The sequence below is a fragment of the Fonsecaea pedrosoi genome (assembly GCF_000835455.1).
Source record: "Fonsecaea pedrosoi CBS 271.37 unplaced genomic scaffold supercont1.5, whole genome shotgun sequence".
Taxonomy (NCBI): Eukaryota; Fungi; Ascomycota; class Eurotiomycetes; order Chaetothyriales; family Herpotrichiellaceae; genus Fonsecaea; species Fonsecaea pedrosoi.
The window spans coordinates 2,837,240-2,850,778 of record NW_013550611.1 but is presented as its reverse complement, the minus strand read 5'-3'; the positions used below and the strand labels follow the sequence as shown (position 1 = coordinate 2,850,778).

Here is a 13,539-nt window from a genome sequence, read left to right as displayed (position 1 = left end):
GCAGGAATTCGACTGACTCGGTACAACCAAGAAACAACGACCCCACGGGGCCATAAGGGCACTTACGAATCTAGGTCACGATCCCCTCAAACAATCCTCCCCCAGTCGCGGCTCCTCAATTTTCCGGACGATAATTACGTGGAAATGTGGAAATGGGAGCATCGTTACCACCGTGATTGGCGATGCTGGCTGGGCCTTTTGGAGACCCGCCAACAACGGCAACCTGGAGCCGAACCTGTAACCTGGGGATCGCATAGCTGTACGAGGACTCGAAGGGTCCTAAGCTAGAATCTTTAGCGATAACTGCCCACAAACTATGCCTAGACAATGCCTCCTTCCCTCTAAGGAGCCCCTTCCCCCTCCCTCCCTTCTCCCCCCAACGGTGATGCCTCCCGGGGTCATGTTCCGAGGTAGAAGGTATGGGACCATGCAATGAATTATCTGTCTTTTTATAGGTGCAAACTTGGTTCACAAATTCGACGGGTGGATGTGACTTGTTTGACGAGAACGATCTCTTTCGTCAAGTTGGTCCCCAGTATTAACATACACGACTTGACGAAATGACCTTCGAGACAGACATTGGCGCTCTGAGGGATCGCAATCGAGAGTTGACCGAATCCCTCTCCACGACTCGACAAAGACTGGTTGATATCACCAACAATCTCAATCAGCTCACGGATTATGTAGACCAAACCTCCAGACCACACTCATACTCGTCAGCCTTGGGATACACTTCACCCTTTCCTCTCAATGCGATTCCTCCCCGTAAGAGAGCCATCATGCTGCTTGATGATGTAGTGGCCTGCTCTTCAACCCACTAACGTAATGGGATGTTAGCAGCTCCCAGGTCGATCTATCCCACAGTGGAGAATGGTGGTTATCATTCAGGTCTTCTATCAGATCTTTTCGTCGACCACGGCCACGAGCCGACGACTTTTGCACCTCGAGCGACGAGATCGCCGCCCAGTGTCTCACAGCAAAGAGCCATTTCGTCTTCCCACTCTGAGGAGATCACGAAGCCGTTGAGTGACGCCTCGAGAAACTATCCTGTGGGCAGACCTTCCGATGCCTGTTTCGACATCATCCACCATGAAGGACTCGTCCGTCAAATAATGGTAGAGGAGTTTGCCGAAGATCCTGCAAACTGTCAGAGGTATTGTATTGCAACGGCCCTGACCTCCAAGTCGAGACGAAACCTGGCTAACCATGGCGGCTCCCACCAGTCTCGACAGCCTTGTAGCCAGAATGCTACAGTCCCTCGCCTCGTCCGAGAAATGGGAGCGTCACCGTGACTTCTGTAATGCCCTCAACGGCTGGGACAAGCTCGGCCCCATCACTCGGTGGCGGATCGAGCCAACGGCCAAACACTACATGCAACTTGCACCGGACTACCGTCCAAGCCGCCTCCAGATGACCAGGCACCATTGGCCCATTGTCGACTGGTTACCATTTCCCAAGATCCGGGATGCGCTGGTCCTCAATCCCGAGAGGTACGACTTGAATAAAGTCTGCTCCGAACTGAATGCGAGCTTCTGTTTAGAGATGGAGTTTGCAAATGCGTACCCGGACGCAGAACTAGGCGACAGTGGAATGGCACAGACCAGAGCGCACGGAACCACAAGGTCAGTAGGGCCTGGTGGACCGACGAGGAGTCCGTCCAACAACATTTTCAACGACACACATTTGAGACGAAAGCCTCGTAAAGACGACGTGGTGTACGTCCTTATACAAGAGTACGTCGACCACAGGACGGGCGCCGACTCTTCAACAACAACGGCAGGAAGCCAGAGCCAGCAGCACCGCCATATCAATGAAAACATCTTGACATACTTGCTCCTGGCCATCAGACAGCTCGAAAATCCTTTCAAGCTCCATTCGAAATTTTTCGACCAGTTTCCCGGCCTCCCACGAGAGTACATGGTCCGCGGTGAAGAGGTTTCCATCTTTGGTGACTACCGACCCACGAAAGTCTAAACTACCAAACACAGATATCCTTTTCTTTCAGGAGAAGTGTATCGACATCGAGAAGTTTTCACCAAGGCTATGGCGCAACAAGGCGGTGCGATTTCATGCGACAGGTGAGAGTCTCGGGTACTGGGCTACGTGACTGCCATTCGACTGGGAAAATCGTGCAGCAAAGGTACTCAATACATTGGGCTCGATTTCTGGATGTAAATTTTCAACGGCACAAGCTGGTATGCGAGTGTGTTGATGTGTATCTAACACGTGAATAATTTGATGGTCACACAGGACAGACCGACACTTGACAATGATATAAATAAAAGGGAATGATAGGCCTCCTTCATGACCCCTTGTATATTGGGACGGCCTGGATTGAAGTTGTATCAAAGCAAATCGCCGGTAGTTGTCCAAACCACGTCGAGCCATGGTGACTTGTGCTTGGTAACTTCAATGTAGATTGCACCGCCACACCACTGAAAGCTACTGCAAAGAGGCGGGGCTCCTGTCCCACCTTGTGATATCGTGCTGTCTTTGGGAGTTGATCCGAGGACATTTTCATATACATACCATCCAGTCAAACATTCTTTCTTTTCGTTGATTGGGACCCTGAACATCATAGACTTATAAAATGTCGCAAGGGCAAGAACATGTCAACCTCGAGACACCCCCGAAATGCACCGCCGACTTTTGCCTCATCCCGCTCGGCACACCTACGGCGTCGGTCTCGGCAGAAATCGCAGAGGTCCAGCGCTTGATGAAGAGGAGCGGATTGAAGTATAGCATGCACTCGGCTGGCACAACCGTTGGTGAGTGGGCGACAGGATCTCGGACGATGGCACAATAGTTCCATCTTTTATATGGTTCTCTGCTAATCCCTCCGTTCCCGAACAGAAGGATCATGGGACGATGTCATGCGGCTGATTGGACAGGCGCACACTCTTCTGCACCAGAAAGGCATAGTGCGTATTCAGAGCGATATTCGCGTAGGATCTCGTACGGACAAAGAACAGACGATGGAGGATAAAGTCGCGGCGGTGGAGAAATTGCTTGCTGCGGACAAGGCGTGAAATATGTACCCTACAAGTACTGCGGACAAAGTAGTAATCACTCATTGACCGAGTCAATTCGAAGATTGGGTGACAAGTCACACGAGATCTGCACACATTGGGAAGAAACAACCGGAGAAACTGTCCAACGAAAACGAAGCTGGCAAAGAGATGTGTCGCATTCAGCTGAGATGCGTAGAATCTGGATCCAATCCTTTCACCCTGCGCCACAATAGCTGTAACGCCACAAATGTGGCTTTCGCGACTGTGGCGCCGGGGGCTGTGCCACTTGTTTTGAAAGTGATTCCCCAGGGCGGCCGCCGATCGCACCCATCGTTGGGTCAAATCAGCCAGGAACACGCAGCTCGCCCTGCAATAAATGTCCATTTAATTGGCGACAAATGGCCCTCATCTTGCCGCCCAACTCCCTTTGGACGTTTCTTTGAGACAGATGATGATACTGTACAAAGGCCTCGAGCCCATCATCTTTGTGACTCCTTGTCGTTCCTCCATTACTTGAATCTGCCCCTGCTTTGTTTGACCGAAACTTCCTCCCTCCCCCAGCCATGCTATTTCCACCACCAGTCCCCGACAAGCGGCTGGACTAGAGACAACTCTCACCGCGACTCCTTCCTTCTTAAGCAAGACTCTTCCCTCGTCATTCATCCGCCCGATATACCTCGTCCTCTCGCAATCGATTCCTTCTTCACCCTCTACAATTGCTGAACAGACCTAAAGCCAGTCAAGAGCCATCCAGGCAGGCATGGCTGCAATTACCCAGACAATTGCAATCATTGACCGGTCAAACAAGGTTGTCAGCACCACCAAACAATTGAAAAATGTCTTCAAGGAGGCAAAGATGGCCTATCTCGAGCGGAAGGCTGAGATTGCGGCGGAAAGAAAGGCAAGAGATGAAAAGGAATTGAGAAAGGCAATGAAGAATGTGACAATAGCAGAGGATACAAGGTCGGAGGCATCCCGAAGATCACGCAGACATCACAGCCACAGCAACGAGGTCGACCATGGTCGATATCGACCTGCAGAGAGTCAACACCACCATCCTCCCGAATATTATTACCGGGACGCACATGCAGCTCCTGAGGTTGCAGCTCCTATGGCGCCGGAAGAAGCCTTCCCTAGACATGTCGGTCTTGCAGAGTTCAATCAAGAACTCTATGGTCACCACAACCCAGTGTCACCAGTTCCGGAATATTCAGCTCCTCCATATGGAGGGAATGGGCTTGTTCGCCGGACGACCGATTTACCACTCGACGCTCATCGACCACATCGGCCCCCGCCTGTGCGGTCCCACTCCGTTTCTGACGTCGACATGGACCTTGCCTATGGTGAATTTCACCCGGAGTCTCTGATGCTGGATCCCAAAGTTGAACAAAAACTGCAGAAACAAGAGATGTCCAGCCTGGTCCTCAAATGCAAGATCCTGATGGAGGAGGCCAATTGTGCACAGCACAGTGTCCGCGCTATAATCTCGCACCTGCAGACAAACCCAGACTCTATGGCAGCTGTCGCCTTGACGTTGGCTGAGATTAGCAACTTAGCAGCCAAGATGACACCTGGTGCGCTTGCGGCTTTCAAAGTCGGTGCGCCCTCAGTATTTGCGATGCTGGCAGCTCCGGAGTTTCTCATTGCGGTGGGTGTCGGCGTCGGAATCACTGTTGTCATGTTTGGAGGCTACAAGATTATCAAGAAGATCAGGGCCAGGGTGGGTGACAAAGAAGAAGACGCGGTGGATGAGATGCTGGATGTCAAGGAACTCGATCGCATCGAACACTGGAGGCGTGGCATTCCGGACGCCGAGACGGCGAGCGTTGCTACAAGCGTCGAAGGTGAATTCATTACTCCACTGGCAGCAAGAAGCATGGGCCACCTGCCTCTCCCCCGAGAACATGGGGGAGAAAAGCACAAGGAGCCGAGGACGGAGTCCAAGAAGAAGAAACACCACCGGAGGATCGATGACGATCCAGATCGAACGGTTGTAGGGAGCGAGAATTCGTCAAAATCGCGACGAAGCAAAGGAAGCAGCAGGTCGGAGAAAAGAGAAAAGGCACTTGTCAAACCCAAGAGGCCGAGCACGCTAAGAAGAATGTTCCTCACCAGAGAATCAGAGGTCTCCTCCCGTCGATGAACTGGGAAATGCAGGTGTTCTGTGTTACTCTAGCGTTGAGGCGAGGATTTGGGTTTGCATAGATGAGGTTATGACACGACGATGGTTATGGATTTGTTAGATACCGTGCTTGCAGAAGCGAAATCGCACTACATCTGTCTGAATATGGGACCGAAAAAGTTATCCTGCTTGAGAATCACCAATATCTATATGAGAATCACATGACTCTGATCACGTGCTCCTGCGGCGAAATTTTGGCGACTCGGAGATGGATCGTTCTCCCATTTATCGCGAACTAGTCGATCTTCCTGTTCATGCACTGTCAAGGTTTTCCTGGCCTTCACTGTTGAAAATTCCTTTGCTTGCGGTGTACTTAGAGCGCAGTAATCCTCTTTCATTCTGGTCCAAATCTGTCCAAATCAGACAGTAACCGAACGTTCTGTCCGCTCGAGGGCTGCGACAATAACTCGAACTCCCCAGCACTATCAACATCTTTGTCACCGTCCGCGCTACCTCAACACGTGGGGATAGGCACAACTAGATAAAATACTTTAGTGGCTTGACCTCAGATCATGGATCACTCCAGAGATCCCTGTCCCTGGGTCGCCTTGTCCGACTTTGGCGGAGCGTTTTGTATGGGTGCTTTGGGAGGTAGGAAAGATAAGACCCTTCCTTTGACACTCCCTCTTTGACACGGCTTAGGTACATTATGGCACGGAATCAAAGGATTTAGGAATTCACCCTACGGCGAACGACGGATAGGCATGATCACAGCCATCAAGGCTCGAGCGCCCGTCACAGGAGGCAACTTTGGTGTATGGGGCGGCATGTTCAGCACGTTCGATTGCGCAGTCAAGGGCATCCGCCAGAAGGAGGATCCATATAACTCCATCATCGCCGGATTCCTAACAGGCGGGTCGCTGGCGATAAGAGGAGGTTACAAAGCGGCCCGAAACGGCGCCATCATGTGTGCCATCTTCCTCGCTGTCATCGAGGGCGTTGGTATTGGTGTTCAACGATTCATGGCAGAGTCAACGAGACTAGATGTAAGTTGCCCAGGTAAACTTGCACGTCACTCTGTCGGTACTAACGTTTGCCACAGCTTCCACCACCTGCACCGCCTTCAGAATCAGGGCGTGTCGCAGCATGACTGGAAATGGCTACAGTGCCACATTTCATTTGAAACGACCACCCCGGATCATTCTTGCTCCTGGGACTTCTACGGCATTGGAGCTCTATCTCGATCCTTGCAAGATTCTCTACTCTACCCCAAGATCATTTCAACTTCGTTATATTCTAACGTTGGAAGAAAGGCTTTTGCAATTGGCATAGCGGGCGAATGGACATAAAATGGGACACAGGCGAAACAATTCTCACGGTTCTTTGGAATGGCTTTAAAAACTCGAAGCATTCCGCAAATTTTCCAGGGATGTCAATGTGGCAATGTCGTGTTGAGTGACAAAGTGGGTTGTTGCTGGCCGGCAATGCGCTCTGGACGTGGTATCTGCGGTAGAGAGTATTGTGGGAGTCATGTCCACGGAGTACTCTCCAGGGGTGTAATATAGTGTATTATGAGCGAAAGACTTGCAAAGAGAGACAAAAGACGAAATCTATTCTGTTGGCCTCTATTAATGCCTGGGTGATAAATTCCTGACTCCCTAATTGGTGTCACGAGGCTGAGTTTCTGCCTCGTCAACGCAAGGGTCGATATCTCCGTCGCCGCATCTTTGGCACTGCACGGCCAATTGTTCTCTTGAAACACAACCAGCGCTTTTCTCTCCCTTTACTCGAGCAACTTTTCGGCCTTTATCGCGATTTCCACTTTTCTTAATTCTCCATCGCCTCCTTCTTTTTCTATTTGGGGAATCTTTATTGGTCATGCATGTTACGAAGCATGGCTCCAAACCCGTCGCCCTCGACGAACCCACTCACGAAGGATCTGAAACCAAAACCCCGCGTCAAGGCCAGCGACCTTGGGTTCAATGCGCCAGACTACATCCTCGACGATGTAATCCCGATCTCAGACCCCAAGCTGTTCTACTCCAACGTCTACGCCCAGCGTGACCGGCGGCTTCGCCTTTTGATTCGGCGCTATACGAACCAGATCCAGTACGGTTGCAGAAACGTCAACTGTACCACCCCCACCTGTCTGAGCTACAGGAAGAGGAACAGCACGGGGCCTCTGAGAAAATATACTGAACTGAGTGCGAGGACGCTGGCATGTCAGTTGGTGGACGAATACAGTCGAAATGGCAAGGATTCGTTCGCCGGACTCTGCCAGAACGAGCCCGTTGTGCCGTGGTACGAGGATCCGGCCCTCGTTAGAAAAAGAAGGAATAGTCATGAGAAGGCTGGACACCTGCGACAAGAAAATGGCCACCTCTCAAAGCCTCCGAGCGTTGCCATGCGTACCAAGGACTCGTCCAAGGCCATCCCGACAGCGGAGCACGCGCCGCGAAGAACAAGTCAGGATGGTGTGGTTCAGGCGGGCAGACGCCTGCGAGAAATAGATACAAACGCTGCCGATGACGTGGTTGACGTGTTGAACCGTACTATTACCCAAAGCAATATGGGGAGAGGGCACATCGGTGAAGACGATCTAAAGGATAACCCAGAACAACCTGCGCCGGCTCCTGCAAGACAGAAAGATCTCGCTTCGTTTACACAGACACTGTTTGATCTGGTGCCGCTGCGGCTTCTCAACTGGTTGCCAGCAAAGAACGATGCCCGCACGACCAATGTTTCGGGATCAGTCGAGCCCTATGGCGATCGCAAACAAGCTGCTGTCGATGCCATGCCGGAAGAACTCGCTACATCTGTTGAAAGTACAAAGATAACATCGGAGGGAGAGACAGAAGATCAAGGATGCGAGTCGCAAGAACCACCTCACCAACGGGTGTACAGCCTCCGAACACTTACCTGGATCACTCTACCCTGGCTGAAGTCTGTTGGTCCCGCCGATGCCAACTATCAACGCAGATTCGTTCCCTTTATAAAGCAGAGCCTTGTCTATTGCCTCAGTGACCCTGTGAGGCTGGTGGACACGGTTAAGGATCTTCAAGTTACTTATTGGAATGGACTTAGGAATTCATCCGAGCAGAGTGGTGCGGGTTCAGAAAACAGAGCTCAAGTCCATCGCATAACACCGTGGCCCATCATTTCCACCAGTACGAGATATGATATGCAAGCGCTCTTGTTCAGCTTTGCTTATATTGAGAAATTCGAGGAACGCGATCTGGTCATGAACAGCATATTGAATGCGCTGCAGAACGCGTACTACCTGCCGCCATGGCTGCAAAGCAGACGTTCTACAAAACACAGTCGATCAGGCAGCGCGAGTTCCGAGTCGGCATTGTTCAAGGGACGCCAATCCTCGGACGGCAACAGCTCTCGGAATTCACCATCGCCGGATTCTGAGGAGCTCGATATCCTCTTAGAGGTCGAAAAACCGTTGATTCCGCTCAAAGACTCTCAGATAACCGACTTATGCTTTGTGGCACTGTTATCGCTAGCGACCACTATCTTTCATGTTCCTAATGCTTCACTTTTCACTGGGAAAGACCAATTTGTCCAGTTCGCGAGGGAGAGAAACAACGGGCGTGCGCATTCGTATTGGGATGGCTTCAGAGGACGAGATCTATTGCTCGCGCGCGAGATTATCGGCATCATCGATGTTACCGAAGACTGGGCTGTCCATCGGCTGCTCACTGCTTTCATGAACGTTCTCAGCCACCGATTGACCGTGGGCAAGTGGGCGGCAACTCTAAAGAGCCCAGGCATGCCCAAGTCGAGCAAGACCACCATTGTTGAGTCGCTCATTGATCGCTTTGACCGAGACTACCTGAATGGGTGGGACCGTTATGACAAGAACTGCAGTTGGATCGGAACCGCTGCTCTGGAACTGGGAAGGACGGTCATGCTCAGGGATTGGGATCGTTCTCCCGTTATCCTCCGTGCAGGCCCGGTGGGTGGTGCTCTGGAATTTTTGGCTGGATTGTACCGTGCTCGACATCAGCTGAACTTGGATGCCGATTGGTTTCATATGCCCTTCATCGCCGACACTTTCGACGACATGTCCATGCCCGCAGAATGGCTGTCCTTTCGCCCAGACTCTCGACAAATGCATCTGCTATCTTTCTCCTTCCTCTTCCAACCACATGTTCTGGTCAAGTATTTCAGGGCAATGAACATTGCGGTTATGAAGAAGTCGCATGAGGATGCCACCATTGTATACAATGACATTAGGCAATATATGTGGGCACCCGCCATCCCCATCTACGGCGCAAAGGAAGTGCTGGCTCATCTGCGGCCTCATATGGCCAGGTACTTTGTGCTCACGATCCGGAGAAATGACATCTTGAATGATGCAATCGACCAGATATGGCGACGCCAACGCAGAGAGCTGATGCGGCCATTGCGCGTCCGCCTCGGTAAGGACGAGGGTGAGGATGGCCTTGATCATGGCGGAGTCCAGCAAGAATTCTTCAGAGCTGTTTTTGGAGAGGCGCTACGACCAGAGTATTCCATGTTCACGGTTGACAGTACGACAAGGATGGCTTGGTTCCAGCCAGGTTCCTTCGAACCCCTCTACAGATTTGAGGCTTTGGGTATCTTGATGTCCATTGCCATCTACAACGGACTCACTCTTCCGATCACTATGCCGTTGGCTTTCTACAGGAAACTCTTGGGGCTCAAGGTGAAGAAGCTCGACCACATCGTTGACGGCTGGCCCGAATTGGCGAGAGGTTTGAAGGCACTCTTGGATTGGTCAGACGGGGACGTTGGCGACGTGATTGCCAGGACTTATGAATTCAGCTACGAGCTCTGTGGAACGACAGTCACGGTGGATATGCAGAAGATTGGGCGCCATGACCGTTGGCCACCAACAAAGTCGCAAATGAGCAAGAAGGGGAAAGAAAAGTCCAAATCGACCTCTTTCGAGTTGCCGTTAGAGCCAGCGCTAACTCCGCCCCCTCAGCCGTCACCCAGCCTCGGTGCCAGCCTACCGAATGGTTCAATATTGAGTCGGACATCTTCTATCGAAGTTAAGGGCATATCCACGCCCTTGAGCATTGACAGTGACATGCTGGAGAATTCTGGACAAGAGGCTGCATTGGTCACGAACGCGAACCGCGAACAATATGTTAAAGACTATATCTTGTGGCTGACGCACAAGTCCATCGAACCACAATACGAAGCCTTTGCTAGGGGTTTCTACACCTGCCTCGATCGAACGGCCTTGTCTATCTTCAATCCTGAATCCCTGAAGTCCCTCATCGAAGGATATCCCGACATTGACATTGACGAGCTCCAAATGACAACCACCTACGACGAGTATACACCCGACCATCCGACAATCCTCGACTTTTGGCACATTGTCCGTAGCATGAGCACCCATCAACACAGGCAGCTCCTGGAATTCGTGACCGCGAGTGATCGAGTCCCAGTCAATGGTATGCAGAGCGTGACGTTCATCGTACAGAAGAATGGCGAGGAGGACGCTCGACTACCAAGCAGCAGCACGTGCTACGGCCGGCTGCTGTTGCCTCAGTACTCGAGCCGGGCCGTGATGGAGGAGAAACTGACCAAGGCGATTGAGAACTGTGTCGGTTTCGGAACCTTGTGATGGTCTCGATTGGCCTTGTTCGTATTCGAACATACTCTTTCTTCGGTACCAAGAGGAGCAAAACATGCTGCGGACAGAGAAGGTATGAGGAAAGGGGCCAGACAGTCCGACTGGGTAAAAGGCAAGGAAGAAAACAGGGGGAGAGACCTAATTGGTGCCTGGTCTGAACTCAACCGTGTCTAGACACAAAATCTCCTCCTTGACCAAGATCCTCGCAGACGGATACTCTCTACTCTCATTCCCAAAGGCTCAACGAGACGCAGGGCGACAGCATACTCGATCCAGCGGAGTTCCTTTGCGCATCATGTGGCGTTCCGACCATAGACGGGGAAAATCCATACCAGCGCTATTAGCGATCGCACCCCTCGGGAGGATATGCGTGGCACACGCCAGAAGATATCGTGGCAGGACGAAAGCGATGGTTTTTTTTTTTTAAGTTGATATAGATCAGGGTCATCTATCATTCCGACCTATAACCCCCGTTACCCCGGCGAGCCTGGTGGAAAGAAACCCGGTAAAAATGATCTCGGCTCATAATGACATACATGAACGGATGGACGAGAGAGGATGTTTCGGTTGGAAAATCATGAAATGATGAACGACCGATCAGGGTTGCCTGATCGGTATCCAGGACTGTGAACTCTGGACTCTGGACTCTAAACTGAGGGCATGGATTCTCGTACTGACCTATCGAGTCATCGAGTCATCGAGTATATATAGTATTTATAGTATATGTACCCGCTTCTCCTCACAGCTCCGCTTCGCGACGCGGCCGGGCAGAGAGGGGAGGTGTGTCAATCTGAACCTATCGATTCTGTGGTACACCTCTCTTGAAAAGAGAGAAAGAAAAAAAAGGGGATAGCAAGCTACATGAAAAGTCGTAACTCCTGGGCATGCCTCGCTCTGATACCATACATAAGCCAAATCCGTCAATCGACTGGTCGATTTATTCATGCAGTCCTTGATAATCTTGATCGCTAGTTCCTGTAGGTCCATCCACTCATTCCCGGTCATCTCAGGCAGGACAAGTAAAACAAAGTTCACACAAGGGGAGTTGCCGCTTCGTGCATAGAATCAGCAATGGGGGAGAGAGGGAAAGGAGGCACAGGAAGCAGAGGAAGCAGGGGGAGAGGGACAGAATATGGGTGTCGTAGTCAGCGAGTGCCGGTGGCTGCGACGGCGTCCTCGTCCTCCTCCTTCCTGCCCCTCCCTTTGCCTCGAGTGACAATCTCCCTGGCCGTCTGCGTGAGGCTGATACCGCCAAAAAGCCAGTCGTCACTGTGCCGTCCATACCCACCAGGCGAGCTCCCGCTGTGCCGCGACTTCTTCTGGATCCAGCCGTGGTCGCGTTTCTGTAGGTCAGGGGATGCTGGGGGGCTCATGGTCGCTGGCGAGATGGCGCTGTCAGAGGTGTGTCTCTTCTGCGTCCGTGCATGGTCTTGGGGAGAAGAAGGGCTCGGAGCAGGGAGTGGTGAGGTCTGGACGTGCTTGAGGTTCGTCGGTGTCGTGGTGATTGTGGTGGGCGACGGAATGCTGACGTCTATAGGTGGTGGTCTCGGTGACTTGGACCGTGATCGCAGCCTTGTGAAGTGGAAGGGGAAAGAGAATGGGGCTTTCGCTGTAGGTGACAAGGACTCGGTCGACAACGGGGAGAGTGTGGTTGTGGGAGACAAAGTTCGCGTAGGCGTGATGGCATAGTGTGACTCGTCGCTCACACTGCGACCTTTCATGTCAGGTCGGTGAATGGGAGCTGCTGGTGTTGCTGGTGTTGCTGTTGTCGCTGTTGTCATAGACTGGGGGTTCATTTTGAGCGCATAAAGAGGAAGAGGAAGCTAGGAACAGAAAGCGTTGACGGGTCATAAGATCGAGCACATCTTCATGGCAAGCAGGCGTTGCAATGATTTACCTTCAGTTGAGGGACGTCTTTGACACAACTTACACTGTCTGGGGGGTGGACTGGATATGGCCAACTCGGTCGGCGTGCCCAGAAGATCCAGCCCTGCATCGGCATGCTCTCAGGTCTGCAATGATCTGACGATGGACGATTTCGGAGCCAAGGATCGCGAAACGGACGGCCATGTGAGAGGCTGGCAGCGTATCGATGAAAGCGAATGCTGATCCATACGAACCAAAGGCCTTTTTGCTGCTTGCTTTCACCCTCCAGCCTGACTCTTTGCTCTTATTGGACTCATCAGCGTCTGCTCTAGACATGGTCCTGTTCTCCACCCAATCATTCCAGGCCACATTCTCACAGGCAACGCCCGCTCCGCACCTGTTTTTCAGTCACCTTTCCCCGTGACGCTGCACACCGGTTTGGGCTGCGTTCAACCAGGACTTGGCTGGAACCTGCGACCAAATGCATCCGCGGCCGGAGGCGAGTTTGCAGGCGAATACCCCACGCTGAAACCAATGGCGTACGTTGGGCCCAGAGGGACCGAGGGGGGTGAAGTGGAGCGTCCTTTTTTCAGCCGCACTCTTGGGGACGGAGTTGGTTCCAGAATTCCTGCATGCGTCCGCTCGGGAGAAGAGGGAGGCGCATCTAACAGGGGTGACAAGTGCGTGATGGAAACGAGGCCAAGGGCGGATGGGCTGGCACAATCATCTTGCTCAAGTCAAGCGACCGTTGGTCACCGACTGCAAGTACTCAGCATTAGCATATTGCGTCAAGGAGGGCCTTTGGATGTACTTGGTGAAGATTGATGCCTGCAGCCTAGGGGAAGGTAGTAATGTAAGGCCACCCAAGGGGTTTAAATGGTTGGAAGATGGTAAAGCCTGGGGGA

The 13,539-nt window shown here is 52.1% G+C and overlaps 6 protein-coding genes across 6 annotated transcripts; 5 read left to right on the top strand and 1 right to left on the bottom strand.

Annotated features, from left to right (window-relative positions):
* Positions 1–560: 560 nt before the first annotated feature.
* On the top strand, positions 561–1,974 carry Z517_08510 (uncharacterized protein; the record flags this gene model as incomplete). Its single annotated transcript, XM_013427026.1, has 3 exons — positions 561–765; positions 838–1,153; positions 1,224–1,974. The coding sequence occupies 3 exons, from the start codon at positions 561–563 to the stop codon at positions 1,972–1,974; spliced, it is 1,272 nt and encodes a 423-aa protein (XP_013282480.1).
* Positions 1,975–2,590: 616 nt separating this feature from the next.
* Z517_08509 (uncharacterized protein) lies at positions 2,591–3,029 on the top strand (the record flags this gene model as incomplete). The annotated part of the gene is made up of 2 exons (XM_013427025.1): positions 2,591–2,768; positions 2,854–3,029. The coding sequence occupies 2 exons, from the start codon at positions 2,591–2,593 to the stop codon at positions 3,027–3,029; spliced, it is 354 nt and encodes a 117-aa protein (XP_013282479.1).
* A 742-nt stretch (positions 3,030–3,771) lies between these two features.
* On the top strand, positions 3,772–5,154 carry Z517_08508 (uncharacterized protein; the record flags this gene model as incomplete). Its single annotated transcript, XM_013427024.1, has 1 exon — positions 3,772–5,154. The coding sequence occupies one exon, from the start codon at positions 3,772–3,774 to the stop codon at positions 5,152–5,154; it is 1,383 nt and encodes a 460-aa protein (XP_013282478.1).
* Positions 5,155–5,705: 551 nt separating this feature from the next.
* On the top strand, positions 5,706–6,283 carry Z517_08507 (mitochondrial import inner membrane translocase subunit tim17; the record flags this gene model as incomplete). The annotated part of the gene is made up of 3 exons (XM_013427023.1): positions 5,706–5,784; positions 5,836–6,179; positions 6,236–6,283. The coding sequence occupies 3 exons, from the start codon at positions 5,706–5,708 to the stop codon at positions 6,281–6,283; spliced, it is 471 nt and encodes a 156-aa protein (XP_013282477.1).
* A 744-nt stretch (positions 6,284–7,027) lies between these two features.
* On the top strand, positions 7,028–10,759 carry Z517_08506 (uncharacterized protein; the record flags this gene model as incomplete). The annotated part of the gene is made up of 1 exon (XM_013427022.1): positions 7,028–10,759. One exon carries the CDS (start codon positions 7,028–7,030, stop codon positions 10,757–10,759), a length of 3,732 nt encoding a protein of 1,243 aa, XP_013282476.1.
* Positions 10,760–11,913: 1,154 nt separating this feature from the next.
* Z517_08505 (uncharacterized protein) lies at positions 11,914–12,564 on the bottom strand (the record flags this gene model as incomplete). Its single annotated transcript, XM_013427021.1, has 1 exon — positions 11,914–12,564. The coding sequence occupies one exon, from the start codon at positions 12,562–12,564 to the stop codon at positions 11,914–11,916; it is 651 nt and encodes a 216-aa protein (XP_013282475.1).
* Positions 12,565–13,539: the final 975 nt, after the last annotated feature.